The 16,475-nt window shown below is 42.8% G+C and overlaps 1 protein-coding gene across 1 annotated transcript in view; it reads right to left on the reverse strand.

Annotated features, from left to right (window-relative positions):
• Window positions 1-16,475, reverse strand: part of LOC138747969 (protein Smaug homolog 1-like) — an 88,327-nt gene that overhangs the window by 10,489 nt on the left and 61,363 nt on the right. The window contains 3 exon segments of the mRNA XM_069907628.1: window positions 7,700-7,815; window positions 10,241-10,326; window positions 12,120-12,429. Of these exon segments, the coding sequence (XP_069763729.1) occupies window positions 7,700-7,815; window positions 10,241-10,326; window positions 12,120-12,429 (512 nt within the window).

A 16,475-nucleotide genomic window follows, 5' to 3' on the forward strand; every position in this document is an offset into this window, starting at 1 on the left:
TTGGCATCCGTCAATTTCCATAGGCGTCAGGGGTTTTACTGTACATCAATTTCAGCTGGTATTTACTCTTTTGTAGCTGGGGTAAAAAAAGTCCCAAATTTCTGAATAGAATCCTCTAAAGCTCCCTTATGTGTACTTACTTTCCACCAGGTCAGTATGGAGCAAAATCAGAATTTATGGTCAAGAACAAGTCACTGTGTTTTGCAACATCATCATTAGAGCAAACATTCATATTAAAAAAAAGTGCACGAAAAATAAGGCAGTGTCTTGGGTTCATTGATTATTCAGGAATCTGACGGCAACGGGGAAGAAGCTGTCCTTGTGCCGTTGAGTCTTCATCTTTAGGCTCCTGTTCCATTTCCCCCAAGGGTCACAGAGTGAAGAGGGTGTGGCTTGGGCAGTGGGGCTTTGAGGATAGAGGCTGCTTTTTAAGACACCGCCTTGATGGAGTGGGGTCTGGGGCCTGTGATGTCGCAGGCCGAGTTAACAATCCACTGGCATTTATATTCTTGTCCTGAGAGTTGGCGCCTCCGTACCAGACAGTGATGCAATCAGCCAGAATGCTCTCCACGGTACATCTGCAGAAGCTTTTGAGTCTTCGGTGACATTACGAATCTCCTCCAATGCCTCACAAAGTATGAAGTAAAACAGGAAAATCTGCAGACACCGTGGTTGAAGTGAAAACACAAAGCTGGGGAAACTCAGCAGGTCAAGCAGTGTCCTTTATATCGCAAAGGTAAAATGTTTCAGGCTTGAGCCCTTCATCTAGGTCTGGAAAAATGTTGGCCAGTGTCTGCACCTTTCCTTGGTTTTGCTAACGTTGAGCACAAGGTTGATCTCCCTCCTGTCCGCTTCCTCTTTGTGATCCTGCTGACAACTGTGACGCCGTCAGCAAATCTGCAAGAGAGCTTTGAAATTGTGTGTGGCCACATAATGGGTAGAGCAGTGGACTAAGCGCACATCCTTGAGGGGTGCCGGTGTTGATGATCAGCGAGGAGAAGACTTTTTTTTTCTGATTGTAGCCTTCCGATAAGGCAATTAAAGATCCGGTTGTAGAGGGGGGTGCAGTGGCCCAGAGTTTAAGCCTTCTTGACCAGCACTGAAGGCTGAGCTGTAGACGGTGAAGAGCAGCTGTATGGGTTGCTGTTTGAGATGATCTAGAACTGATCGGAGAGCCGGGGATATTGTGCGCGCTGTGCAGTGATTGTGACAATAGGCGAATTGCAGTGGGTCCAGACCGTTGCATTCTAGCCAAGGATCAACCTCTCTCGAACCATTTCCTCCCAGTAGAAGTCAGTGCTACTGGGTGAGGGTCATTGAGGCAGCTCACGCTTCTCTTCTTGGGTACCAGATGATTGGTGCCCTTATGAAGCAGGTGGGAACCTCTGACTGCAGCAACGAGAGGTTGAAAATCTCCGTGAACACTCTGGCTAGTTGGTTGGTGCGGATGGACAACTGCTTCAAATAAGACGAGCCAATTTGAAAACTAGACAAAAAAAATCACTTAAAATGCATTAATCCCACTCATGAGGGACATTTTCACCTGGTTCCCAAAGGTTTGCATTAACGTATAAAATTAAAAAAAAAATTTTTAAAAGGACTATTCTATGTTTAAATCAACCAAGCGTTAGCTGCATCTCTGAAGATAGCTTTTCCACAAGTCAGAAAGCTGGGTGCCAAATTCCCTTTTAAGACGGAGAACAAAGTCTAGGCTTACAGCCCAGTGTGGTATTGAAGTCCTGCCTCAATGAGATGTTAAATGACACCTTGTCATCCTTTTAAGAGGATGTAAAGGATCCCATGGCACGGTGATTATTTTTGGGGGAGGTGGATCATTGGATACGACCAGACTTTAGCACATCCATGGAACATTCTGGTTAACGCCAACAATTATCCACATAACCCCACACAGTAGAAAATATGCTGTTTGTGACGCCAAGGTAATGATGAAATGGAACACTTTCCTACATAATACATTCTACTTGTAGCAGAAATTTTGAAACTATGAATAATCTTCTAAAATTCTGGAACTTTGGATAACCTTCCTTTAAAAAAATGGTGAGCAGAGAATCCAATCCCACTTTTCATCGTTCATTTTCTGATGGTCATCATTTCAATCCTGTGGTAGTGACACATGGAGGGACTCTCTGGTTAAGAATCCTTCCATATAAATAAAAGCTGGCAGATCAATCTGGTACACGTGCTTTAGATCTTTACATTTTAATTGTAATAAATTGAAAGCAATGATCTTAATGCAGTAATTGAAATCCACCTGCTTATAAAAATTTAGGAACAAATGTATCCTTTGTTCTCATTGCCAATCAATTATTTTTTATATAGTAACTGAAGTATTATTTGTAACAATAAGGTGATGGACTGTTTGGGTGTGCCTGGATTTTAGACAAAGCATGACACATGTCACAGATTCAATCATCCACTATTGAGGAATACAAGGATGTCCAATCCCTTTATACCTTCATCCCCACACAGGTCTGAAAGCACTTCACTCCTTCTTGGACCAAAGACCTGACCAATCAACTTCTACCACCTCCCTCCTCCGCCTGGCACAACTTGTCCTTTAACTCATCCCACTTCCTCCAAATCAAAGGAGTAGCCATGGGTACCTGCATGGGTTCCAGCTACGCCTGCCTGTTTGTAGGCTTTGTGGAGTAATCCATGCTGCAAGCCTACACAGGCAAGACCCTCAACTCTTCCTCCGGTATATCGACAACTCCATCGGGGCTGATTCATGCACCACAATGAGCTTGTCAATTTCATTCACTTCGCGGACAACTTCCACCCTGATCTCAAACTCACCTGGCCAATCCCTTCCTGGATCTCTGTCTCCATCTTGGGAGACAAGCTTTCCACTGACATATATTACAAAACCACCAACTCCCACAACCATCTGGACGACATCTCCTCTCACCCCGTCCCCCTGCAAGGATTCCATCCCCTTCTCTCAATTTCTCTGTCTCCACTGCATCTGCTCCCAGATCTTCCAAAATGTCTGCCTTCTTCCATAAACGTGGCTTCCCCTCCACCACTATCAACTCAGCCCTCACCCACAACTCTTCCATTTCCCGCTCATCTGCCCTGGTCCCCTCTGACCCAGACGCAACAAACATAGAATCTCCCTCATCCTCACCTACCACCCCACCAGCCTCCTCATCCAACACATCAACTGCAGGAATTTCTGGCACTTACTACAGGATCCCACCACCAGACACATATTTCCTTCTCCTCCCCTCTCAGCCTTCTGCGATTCCCTCATGCACTCATCTCACCCCACTCACTGCACCTTCCCCTGTGCCTGTATGAGGCACCACACCTGCGCCCACACCACGGTCCAGGGCCCCAAAACAGGCCTTTCAAGTGATGCAACACTTATTTACTGCATCCGGTGCACCCCTTGTGGCATTCTCTACATTAGAGAGACCAGTCGCAGATTGAGAGATTGCGTCGCTCAGCACCTCCTCTCCATTCGCAACCAGTTTCCTCCCAGTGGCCAATCATTTCAATCTCAAGTCACACTCCCGCGCTCACATGTCTGTCCGTGGCCTTGTGTACTATCCCACCCTGACCATCCGCAGATTGGAGGAACTACACTTCATTTTCTGTTCGGGCACCCTCTAGCCAGATGGCATTAACATTGACTTTACTGCCTGCCACAAAACCTGCTCGCCTTTTCTTTCCCTTCCCCCTTTTCCTGTTTTTCCAGTTCCTCCATCCACCCAGTCATCTCTCCTCCCCCTCATTACTGCTGTCCCCTCCCTACTCTCTCCACCTATCATCTCCTGCCTTTGCCAACCTCCCTCCCCCCCCATCTTTTGTTTGAAAGTATTTTCTCATACTTTGAAGGGCTCAAGCCCGAAACGTTGGTGATGTATCTTTACCTTTGCTACTTAAAGCACAGAGTCTACAGAATTTTGTGATTTACCTTTATTACAAACACCACTGTATTTTTCCTCCTGTGCCAGCTCTCATTCCAAGGGGACAAATGGGAGTTAATGAAGAGGAAGGGAATATACAAAAGGGAAACCAAGACACAGCACAGTAAACTTGCAGCAATGTAGAGCAGCAGTATAGAACTCTAGTTAGTGTCACACAAGTGTTTACACCAAAGGCCAAACCCCTCAAACTTACTGCGACGTTCAGCAAGATTGTGGCCATAGCAATCTTAGCCTTTTCTTATGAACCTCCCATACTTCATTGTACAGGTGGAACCTCTTTAATTCGGCGACATTGGGACCTGGCCATTGCCGGAAAACAGAAATTGACCCCCTAAAGAAACCCACTCTGTAAACATTCAAAAGGTAGATCAAGGCTTAAAACAGGAACTAATACTGTGGGATGGCACAGTTAGCGCATTCACAGCGGCAGCAATCAGGACGTAAGTACAGTATGCTTCCTATTATCATGGGTCCTCTACCGGCATCACCTACGGCTCCTAGAACGCTTCCATCAGCTCTGTCTCCGCTCCATCCTCAACATTCATTGGAGCGACTTCATCTCCAACATCGAAGTACTCGAGATGGCAGAGGTCGACAGCATCGAATCCACGCTGCTGAAGATCAAACTGCGCTGGGTAGGTCACGTCTCCAGAATGGAGGACCATCGCCTCCCCAAGATCGTGTTATATGGCGAGCTCTCCACTGGCCACTGAGACAGAGGTGCACCAAAGAAGTGGTACAAGGACTGCCTAAAGAAATCTCTTGGTGCCTGCCACATTGACCACCGCCAGTGGGCTGATCTCGCCTCAAACCGTGCATCTTGGCGCCTCGCAGTTCGGCGGGCAGCAACCTCCTTTGAAGAAGACCGCAGAGCCCACCTCACTGACAAAAGACAAAGGAGGAAAAACCCAACACCCAACCCCAACCCACCAATTTTCCCTTGCAACCGCTGCAACCGTGTCTGCCTGTCCCGCATCGGACTTGTCAGCCACGAGCCTGCAGCTGACGTGGACTTTACCCCTCCATAAATCTTTGTCCGCGAAGCCAAGCCAAGTCCTTTGTTTTGTTCTCTGCACTTTTCTTGGAGCTCTCTCAGGGCAAAGACCATGTCAGTAGTTCCTCTGTTTGCGCGAAAGCCGCACTGTGATTCTGGGAGAACATTTTCGGCGACACTAGGTATTATTCTATTTAGGAGAATCCTAGCGAAGATTTTGCCTGCAATGGAGAGCAGCGTGATTCCCCTGTAGTTTGAGCAGTCTGATTTCTCGCCTTTGTTTTTGTACAGGGTGATGATGATGGCATCACGAAGGTCCTGAGGCAGTTTTCCTTGGTCCCAGCAGAGCTTGAAAAATTCATGCAGTTTGGCATGCAGAGTTTTGCCGCCAGCCTTCCAGACCTCTGGGGGGATTCCATCCATACCTGCTGCTTTGCCACTTTTCAGTTGTTCAATTGCCTTATATGTCTCTTCCCGGGTGAGGACCTCATCCAGCTCTAGCCTTAAGGGCTGTTGAGGTATTAAAACATTTATTAAAGATACGGACAAAGGAAAATAAGATTTTAGGATCAAGAGGTAAATTGTCAATCTTAACCCCCTGATATAATAATCAGCTTATTCCCTTTTTCAATGTTTAATAATCATTTAAAGAGTTGGGATTCTAAGGGTATAAAGACGTTACAGGATTGTTTTGTAGAAGGACAGTTTCTTTCTTTTAATCGATTGAAAGAGCGTTTTGATATTGCTGAAAATTATTTATTTGTTTTATTATCAACGGCAAGCTTTGGTGAAAGATATGTTTGGTAGAGATGATTTTACCTCTCTTGATGGAATTTGAGTCTTTGATATCTTCTATACCAAAAAGGAGTTATAGTTCTGTTATGTACCAAGTGTTACAAGACAATATGGATAAACCGGAATGGGACAAGTCTAAGCTTAAATGGGAAAATGATTTAGCTTTTGTTTTTCCTGAAGAATATTGGGCGGATATGTGTCATGATAATGTTACTAGATCGACGAATGTGAGGTATGGAATGGTTAATTATAACTTTTTTACATCAGCTGTATTTAATTCCAGAGAAGTTGAAAAAAATATGGTTTTAGTAATTTGGACTCTTGTTTCAGATGTGGTGTATGTACCGGTACTTTTTTTACATGCTGTTTGGTCTTGTGTCTATGTACAATCATTTTGGGAAGAAATTAGGTTAATTTTGGAAAAATTGTATGATATTAAGTTACCATTAGATCCATCTATTTTTTTTAAATGGGTTATATGGTTCCTTTAAAGGGATAAATTTCAAATTGCATTTATATATTTAGCACTGTTGCTCGAAAATGTGTAGCAAGTACCTGGAAAGATAATATAATGCGATGGCAATAATGAACTGAAAGCTTGTATTGTTATGGGAAAAAATTACATACAATCTGCATGAGAATTTTTTTTTGGTTAATAAGTGGTTACCATATTTGGAATATATGTTTATATGTTTTTGGCTTTCCTTAAGAGAGCTGGCTGATGGGGTGGGAGGGGATTTAAATTTTTTTTTCTTTTTTTCTTTCTTTTTTTTAATACTTATATAAAATTGTCTCTATGGAATGTATGGTGTATTATTACTAATGATCTTTCAAATAAATAAAGTTTTTAAAAGAACACAGCATGTTCATGTGAGGCTCAATTATCGCCAGTTCAGTAACAACACAGCTTAGACCAGTCGAAGCAATTCATAGCATGAAATGGTTGGGGGCCGGGGGAGGGGGGGGGGGGGGGGCAGATGCTACTATTTGGAAATGCTGCTGTGGTTTGTTTTGCTGTAAATCATTCTGGGCTTTGTCTGGGGCAATACGACTACGGACCTTAGTGAGAGGGATGTGCTCATGTATCATGGTGGAAGGCATCCTTCACATTGACTGCGAGAGGAGAGGCATTCTGACCTGCAGCATTGCAGTGCACTCACCCCCCCACCGAGCTGCCCCCTCCCCTCGCTGCCTCAGGTCGCCCCCCCTCTCCCCAGAGCCGCCATTACTGTCAAATACTCCTTCAGCAGGGTCACTGAATTCTGCTGGAAGACAATCCCTGGGACTGTACGTGCAATCTCCTACCAGTTATAGGTCAGGCTCCCAAGCAGGGTTGGCGACCGTGGTGGGGAGGTGTCAGCGATCGGCGAGAGATAAAAGTATTCTGCTGGTGCTACTGGGGTGCTTAAAGTAATTTCACGGTTTTCTGAAAAATCTGGTTCACCGATAAAGACCCAGTCCCGAGCGTTTTGGACAATCAGTAACGTACAGTACAAACTCCTTACGGACAGTGCGGGACTCGAACTCCAGCCCCGATCGTGGCAGATTCAACCTTTACAGCACCAATCATCAGGACCAGGGTCGGAGTCCCACACTGACCGTAAGGATTTTGCGCTATCGTCCCGATCGCTGGCGTTGAAAAGGTTGAATCTGCCGCCATTCGTACAAATTCCTCACGGACAGCATGGACCTCGAACCCCAGTCTCGATCGCTGGCGCTGTAAAAGTTTCATCTGCCTTGATCAGGACCGGGGTTCGAGTCCTGTGCTGTCTGTAAGGAGTTTGGCAGAGATTTAAAATGAGCCAGATGACAGGAGTTGCCAGACTAGAGAGTGCCGGATAACAGAGGTTCAACCTGTAATTTAATTGTCTGTCAATCTCCACCTTGAATATAATTCCTACAAATTATTTGAAGTTGTTTTGAGTTTAGCATCACACAAGTGGCAAAGAAAACTCACCTTCTCTGGCGAACACCTGGCATCTCCAACAAGGCTTTTCTGGGAAAAGACCTCAACAGCTTAAACACCTGCTGTTTCCACGAGAAGAGTCTTTTCTTCTGCGTTTCAGTAAATGCCTGCAATCAAATCCATACAAATGGCCATAACATATTTTGTGCAAGGACCAATAATCATGCAGGATAGCACAACACTTAATTTACTTGTATTTGTTATGAACTATTGGTAAGCTGGTGTGCGACAGAGTGATGTTTTAAGCAGGGAAGCACTATTGCAAACACAGGTACAGGAACCCTGGAGAGATCAGTTAAAGTTAAATCTGTGGTGATGCAGGAATCAATGTTTGCTTTACAATGTGAAAACTGCTGCATTTGAACCCCAGCGATGTGCATTATTCAACACGGCCACTGGACAGAGGTTCACAGTGCTTCTCAAACATTCTTTGCCAGCTCTCAAGGCTGAAAGAATACAGAAATATTGAAGGGACTGCCAAGGGAGATCTTGCTCAGAAAAAAAATCTCACCCGAACTGATGTTGACAGTTTAACAACAAGGTAGAACATTATAGCACGGAAACAGGCCGTGCCGAACTATTAATTCGGCCTAGTCCCACTGACCTGCACCCAGGCCATAACCCTCCAAGCACACAACTGTCCATATTTTTCTTAAATGTTAAAATTCACCACTTCAGCTAACAGCCTGTTTCATACTCTTGTCACTCTTGTGTTAAACAATTCCCCCAAGCGTTTCCCCTTTCACCCTTAATCCATGTCCTCTGATTTGTGTCTCACCTAACCTCTGGAAAAAGCCAACTTGCACTTACTCTACCCAGCATAATTTTGCATAAATCTATCAAATATCCCCTCATTCTTCTACGCTCCAGTCCTAACTCAGTTAACCTGTAACTCAGCTTCTAAAATCCTGGAGAAATTAAGTCAATTTTATCTGCATCCTTTCAATCTCATATCTTTTCTGTAGTTAGGTGACCAAAACTGCACATAACCTCACCAATGTCTTCTACATCTTTACCATAACATCCCAACTCCTAGACTCAATCCTTTAAATGCCAATGTGCCAAAAGCTTTCTTCACAACCTTGTCTACCTGTAATGCCACATTCAGGGAATTATGCACCTGTATTCCTCGATCCCTCTGTTCCACTGCACTCCTCACTGCCCGACTATTTACCATGTATGTCCAAACTTGGTTTCTCCTTTCAAAATCCAACACCTCACACTTGTCTGCATTAAATTTCACCTGCTATTTTGCAGCCCATTTTTCCAGCTGGTCCAGATCCCTCTGCAAGCTTTGAAAGTCTTCCTCAATCTGTGTCATTTGCAAACTTACTGATCCATTTTACCACATTATCAACCAGGTCGTTGATATAGGTGACAAACAATGGACCCAACACTACTGATCACAGGCCTCCAGTCATAGAGGCAATCGTCCACTACCACTCTCTGGCTTCTCCTGTAAAGCCAGGTCAAGTTCACTGTCACCTGATTATACAACCTGGTGAAACAACGCTCTCCGGTCCTCAGTGCAAAACATGGAGACGCACAACCAGACATGAACACACAGACAAACAATACATATGCAGGACAAGTATTTCATCTATTCTATTAAATAATAATATTGTTTTGTACTTATGAGAGTCTCAGATGCTTATGAGAGCAGTTCCTTTGGTTGTTCCACAGTTTCAATCCCTGTGGAGCAGTTGAAAGATGTTGTGTTCAGGGTGGAAGGTCGCGATGATTTTGCGCGCCCTCTTCAGACAATAATCCTGGTAGATCACGTTGATTTTGGGGTGGGTGAAGGAGGACTCCAGTGCCGCTCTTATGGTCCTCTTGGAGCTGGATCAGGCGACACATTTGTGAGTAGGAGCAGGCTGAGCGCGCGTGACAGCGCTCGACATCTGCTGCCAACCCGGACAGAATGTGGTCTTTCCACTAGGAAGTCCAGGATCCAGTCACGGAGAGGGGTGTTGAGTCCCAGTGAAGACAGCAAATGTCAAATCCAATTTTCTACCTCACCATGAACACCAAGTGACTTCCTAACTAACCTCCCATGTAGGACCTTATCAAAGGTATATATATCACAACATCCACAGTCTTTCCTTCATCAACTTTTCTGGTAATAGACGAATCAGTTCAAATGATGGTGCATTAACCCAATGTTTTATCTACTATAGTTATTTAAAAAAAATCTGTCAAAATGCGTGAGATGTGTTCTCACGCATGGAGTTTTCAACTCCATTTTCCATCATAATCTCATAATTTTTAAGTCTGTATGAAAATTAACTGACATTTTTGTTAATACACTTCAAAAACTGTTTCCTTAGCTTTAATCTGTATAGGACAGACAGAAAGATGCAACATAACTCATTTTAGTTCTCACTTTTCACATTCCAGTTTATGGAGTAGGAAAAGGGAAAATCAGGCACAGGATCAACCCTTGTTTTTCTCCCATTTCAGAATGATCATTGACCTGGGATAACAAGCACCATACCATAGGAATAGTAACGTGTGTAACATGCAAGGACCCACCTCGTGTGCCAGGCACTTCTCAAGGAGCTGCAAGTAAGAGCTTATGTTTTCTTCATCTGGTCTGGACACTAGCAGCTGAGTGCAAACTAGAGGAAAACAAGAGATTGTAACATATTAAAATCTCAACTCCCCTGAGCAATTTTCAACCAGGCAGAAACCATTTCCATTTTTCTCCTCCACGTGTTTTTTTTTCTTTTAAGAAAAGAACACCAATGCTCCATCCTACTGACCTCTCTGCCTCCTACATTGTCCCAAAGAAGTTCAACTGAAGCTCAAGGAACAACACTCATCTGACAAAGCACATGGACTCTGTACAGAATTGAATAGTTTTAGATAATCAGCCATTCCAGTTTTGAATTTGCACTGCTTGTTCTTTCCCATGAAGAACTTATTACAAGCGCCCCCTTACACAATTTTTCTCATTCACAAGACTTAACTCTCCTTCAGCTCAATACTATTACTTGCTATTCAACCTCTCCTGGTCTCTAGCTTATCAAACCTTGTCTCCACCCCTCCCTGCTTTTGACCTTAAGTGTCTGTTTTGATGGAAAGGCCATTGACCTGAAACATTAACTTTGTTCATTTCTACATAGGTACTGGGTGAGCTGCTATTTTGTGTTTTGGTTACCAAAATATAAAGCAAGGCCGAAGGTGACAGAAGGGGCACATTGCCTGACAATTCTGAACCCCAACATTTTTCCTAAATTGGAAACGTGTGGGAGAGGATCACATAAACAGCTGCGATGAGCGAGTGAGTGGATGAAGGAAGAATAACCACCAGCCAGGCTCGTAGGCTTGGGAATCAGCCCAGTCTCTGATAGTTGTGTCTTAGTGGTACGGAAGGGGAAAGATGTGTAGATGTCCTACTCCTGCCCATAAAAGATGCCTGGGTGTAGCAGCTGGCAAATGCAGCCCCATCCATCCTGTCAGTCTGTCGAACATCCAGGGAAAAACATGCCACTCCATCTTGAAAAAGACCATATGCCACAGCCACCAAATCATCCCCCACCCAGTCCTCTGAGAAGTGACATAATGGCTTAACTCTTGCCAAAATATTGCCTCGACAGCTTCCAGCTGTGTAGCTATACAGGATTTGCCTGACAAACACCTGTGAAGCTCTTCTATAAAGTTAGGGAAGGTTAACATTTCTAAAACATTTGTTTAAAAATTGATTGGAAAGCAAAAGTAAAAAATTCTCATCCAGGCCTCTACAACCCAAGTAGGGTCTGCGCAAGGTCAATTGCCTTTGACCTACAATTAAAAACAAAGGAATTTAAGAAACATAAAATATACCTATTGAGAGAACTGGGTGGGGGAAATGTCCCACAAGATCAGAGGATCAAAATGAAACATTAGGAAGCCATGAAAAACAAATAGGTGGAAGAATAAAAAACTGGTAGGAACAGAGTGGGCTCTTAAAAAATAATTAGTATTTATAAGGCAGAGCAACTATCTTGATTTCAACAGAATGGCATGAAAGAAAGAACAGTGCAAAAACGATTTAGCCTCCTAAAGGTTTCCAGTCTGTGTGTCATCCTGTTTACACTTAAGATTGTTTCCAAAGCCAAATGCTGAAGCTTTTTCAGAAGGCAATTGATAAGCAAAATGGTTAAATATCCCACTTCAATCAACTCTATTTTTCGAAGGTCTCTCTAGCACATATGAAAGCCTGATTGGAGGACCTAAATGCAAAGGGGCCGATACTAAGAACGACCTTAGGGGGAAAAGCAGCAAAGCAACAAAACTGCAATTTTAAATCCAATTAGAATGGCGACAAAACTTTCAATCTGCATTCATAATTGTACTCCCTGATGCTCTTGAAAACGCAGGAGTGTCAACCGCATTCAACTGTTCTCAATTGATAATGTTAGGAACTAACCTTTTCCCATGACTCTGGTGAACTGTCCAGGAATGTCACCTTCTGATATGGGAGCTGTTGCAGATTCTCCATCACACGTTGAGACACTCTGGGACTGAAAGCCACCAGAAGTTGATTCCTTCTCAGCAGTAGCTTTGGTTGTCCGACTGTCTGCTCCCAGCCCAGTTGCCTTGTTGGACGTATTATTGGAATCTGTGTCGTGCCCCTCTTTAAGGGTTGTTTGAGGTGGGGTGTAGGCTTTGATAGGTGTTATAATTATTTGTTGTAACTCCTGAAGGGCATTTCGCAGGTTCCCTCCTTCAAGAACATCCTGTTAAGCATTAACATTACAAACACATGCTCAATAGATTCCTTGCATATGATGGTAATCATCCATTTGTTTGTCAACATGAGTTACATTTAGAATTCATATTAGCTATTTAATTTTGTAGGAATGACATTATCGGGCCAGATTTTACTGTTAGTTTCACGAAAAAAGAATTTGCTGGAGATACTCAGTTTGGGGGTGGGGGGTAGTGGAGAGAATAGTCAACTTTTCCATTAGATCTTTCATCATGGCCCAGAGTTGCTCCAGCAGACTATTATTGCTCCAGGTTTCAGCTTCTGCAGCCCCTCATCTGTTTTGAATTCTATTGTCAGTCCCTGTCTTGGCAGGGAGTTCCTAGGAAGCTGCACTGCACTATACAAGAGGACAAGTCAGATAAAGGGATGGGATTTTAATTTCTGGATTGATGAGAATGCGAAAAAGATGGAGACAAAATGGACTGGTTATATCAGAACCGAGATTTGCAAGAAAGTTTGCCACAGCTGTTGGGGAAATGCTTAAACTAATTTGGTTGAGGAATGAGACAGCGCACTTGCAGGAGAGACAATCGTTGATCAGCACAGACACGGGTGAAATGCAAGACTAAATTACATCTATTTTAATGCAAGGAATCTGATGAGCGGGTCAAATTAATTTAGAGCATTGATCAGCACGTGGACACATAACATTATGGCCATCAAGATATGGGGAAAAAAAGCTTGCATCAGGTATAATGGTGGCAGGCGGGGTGGAATGCAGAAATGGAGAAATTGCAATGTTGGTTTTAAATCCATCAATGCAGCAACGCGGATGGATATCCTAGAAGGCTCTGAAGAGGCCAGATGGACAGAACAAGCAGCCAATCGCTTTATTACAGTGGGGCATATTACAGGACTCCCAACAGTCAGCAGAAGGCAATATAGGGCAAAAGGCACAGAGACGCAAGAGCAAACAGGGTGACAGCAGTCAAAAATTTCCAACTTCAGTATTTACTGGAATTATACTGGTGTTTAAAATCTTAAAGGGGTAACATCTCTGAAGTGTGTTCAGGAGTGTTTTTTTGAGGCAGTGGTCTTGTTAGAGGGGCGGCATTGGAACACTGTCAAGGAATGTAGCCAAGTGCACAAAAAAGATTTGTTAAGATAGCTCTAGCCGTAGCAAAAAAATGTATTATGTCAACCTGGAAATTGGAAGATAATTTGAAAATACAACAATGGTATATAGAAATGAATAAATGTATTCCATTAGAAAAAATAACATATAGTTTAAGAAATAATATTGAAATATTCGAACAAATATGGGAGCCTTACATTAAACATAATAGCAAAAATCTACCGGGGACAATCACTAACGGAAGGAAAAGGAAATGAAAAGAATGGACTCAGTGGAATTTCTGGTGTATTTTTATTGAATGACAACATTGTCTGACTGGTTTAATGTATCCTAGATTTTATACCTTAAATGGACGGGAGGGGGGAGGTAGGGAGGGTGGGATGGGAGGAGGGAGGAGAAAATGGCACTGTATATGTGTGAAAAGGAAAAAGTGTGTATCATGGTTAATGTGATTTATGGTGTGAAAAATAAAAAATTTAAAAAAAAAGGAATGTAGCCAAGTGGTTGAAGTGAGTGCGGGAAGGCATTTGGGGAGAGACTGCAGAATCACGTTTCAAGTAAAGGAACAAGCATGGTCGAAGAATTAATTGAGGGAAAATGCTGATTTTAATATTGTAAGACAGGATGTGACCAAAGTAGATGGGAAACAGTTATGTACAGGCAAGTCTATGTTTGAGGTGAGAGTTATTTTAAAGTGAAATGGTAATAATTCAGGGTGAACACATTCTCACAAGGCTGAAAGACAAGGTAAGTAAGCCCAAGACCCCAAATATTAAAAAAAAATTAGCATGCACGGAGAACTGAAACAGTGTGGACCTTCAACTGCATAGAAAGCATGGGTGAAGGGGTACAAAATATCACTGGCACACAAGAATAATGGAGAATACCGAAGATTAGGGTGGAAAGTGGGATTGTGCGTGTAGAACCAGAGGATGTAGGCAATGTATTAAACAAACACTTTCATTTGTATTCACTGAGGCACTGAATTCTCCAGCTACAATGTTGTGTTCTAGAACATGTTAGTACAAAAAAAAATGGTAATACAGATCCTAGCAGGCCAAGAGCCAAATAAATCCTCAAGACTAATGATGCATATCCCTGACAGCTATGAGAGGCAAGGGGAAATGTTTGGATTCCAAGATCTTTACATATTTAGTTGCCACATAGGCAGGACCAGATGGCTCGAGGACAGTCAGGGATAATTCAGGAAATTCCAAGCTTGAAGTTAACAGTGGTAGAAAGTTAATAGAAAATTGTGAGAGGCAGGAGTAATCTCCACTGGGAAAGGTAAGGATTAATCAAAATCAGCATGGTTTCATGAAGGGAAGATGAGTTAATAAAGTGCACCAATGAGGACAGCATGTTGTTTTGAAGGGTTTCAGTCTTAGACTAGGTTTTACATGGTGAGGGGAAAAATGGACTGTATGTTACACATTAGCATTGAAAGAAAGTGTATTGTTGTCCGAATTAATCTTTGGAAATCAAAATTAAATATTCAGAAGAAGGTTTCACATGGGAAACCAGTCCTGAAGACTAGAGCTGATGAATTGAATCCAAAATTGGCTACTGCTAGGATAATGGTAGAAGGTTATTTTGTAATTAAAAGTCTGTGACCAATGCCAACATTGGGAGCAGCGCAGAGACTCTCCCATCTACATTTATATGCATGTTGTTCATGTAGAACAGCGAGTTTCAAACTTTTTCTTTCCACTCACATACCACCTTAAGCAATCCCTTACTAATCACAGAGCACCTATGGCACAGGGATTACTTAAAGTGGAAAAAAGGTTGATAACCACTGTTTTAATCGTCCCTCATTGACTCGTCATGTGCACGGTTTTCAGAACTCCAAAGGAAATGGGCCAATGACAATTTTTCTCAAGCAAAATATTTTGAACAATTATGTCTAGAGCAGTAGTTCTCAATCATTTTTCCCCACTCACATCCCACCTGAAGCAATCCCTTACTATTCACAGAGCACCGATGGCATAGGGATTACTTAAGGCGGTACGCGAGTGGAAAGAAAAAGGTTGAAAACCACTGGTGTAGAAGAATTGATTGGAAAGTTTGCAAATGATATAAAAATTGGTGCTCTAGATAGCAAGGAGGATGGCCTTAAGATGCAGGATGCTATTCGTTGCTAAGAAGGGTTGAAAATTAATGTAAAATTTAATTCTGACAAGTGTAAAACGTATAACTGTGTACTGTGGTCATAAAACTGTTGAAAGACATGATTGGCCAGCACCATGTTAGTACAGTGGGAGCAACCTGGGTTCAAATCTCATGCTGTCTGTAAGGAGTTTGTATGCTCTCCCCATGTCTGCATGGGTCTCCTCCCACCCTTCAAAACGTAGGGGGGAATTATAGTTTAATTGGGGCATTTGGGCAGTTCAGGCTTGTGCTGTATTTTAAAAAAAATTGAAGGACATGATTGCCTGAAGAGGAGACAGAAAATTCATCAGGGTGCTATGATTCATTTACAAGGAGAGGCCTTTTCTTGGTGCTGAGGTGGCTGGAGAGATGGAGAAAATTAAGGGCCATAGATAGAAGGAAATTTTTTCCCACATCAGTGTTAATAACAAGAGGGTATTGTGTAACCCTAGTTAGGATAAAGAACAAAGAGTTTTGAGGGTATCGGAAGATTTTTTTTTCCACCCAGGTGGACTGAAATACATTGCCCTGGTGTATGGTGTCGGCAGATATTATCAACAATTCCTTGATTTACCAAGGCATTGAAGACAGCAGACCAATTGCTGGTAAATGGGATTAGTAGGGATGGTTACTTGATGCTCAACATAGACATGGTGGCAAAGAGCCCATTTATTAGTGGACATGAATAGGGAAAAGAAGCAACAAAAAAATTCAATCAAGCATGCAATATTTGTAACCTGGGCCAACGTCTGAGGAATTCTCTAGTAATGCAAACTAAAAGCCAGTTT

This window comes from Narcine bancroftii, chromosome 13, assembly GCF_036971445.1.
Source record: "Narcine bancroftii isolate sNarBan1 chromosome 13, sNarBan1.hap1, whole genome shotgun sequence".
NCBI lineage: Eukaryota > Metazoa > Chordata > Chondrichthyes > Torpediniformes > Narcinidae > Narcine > Narcine bancroftii.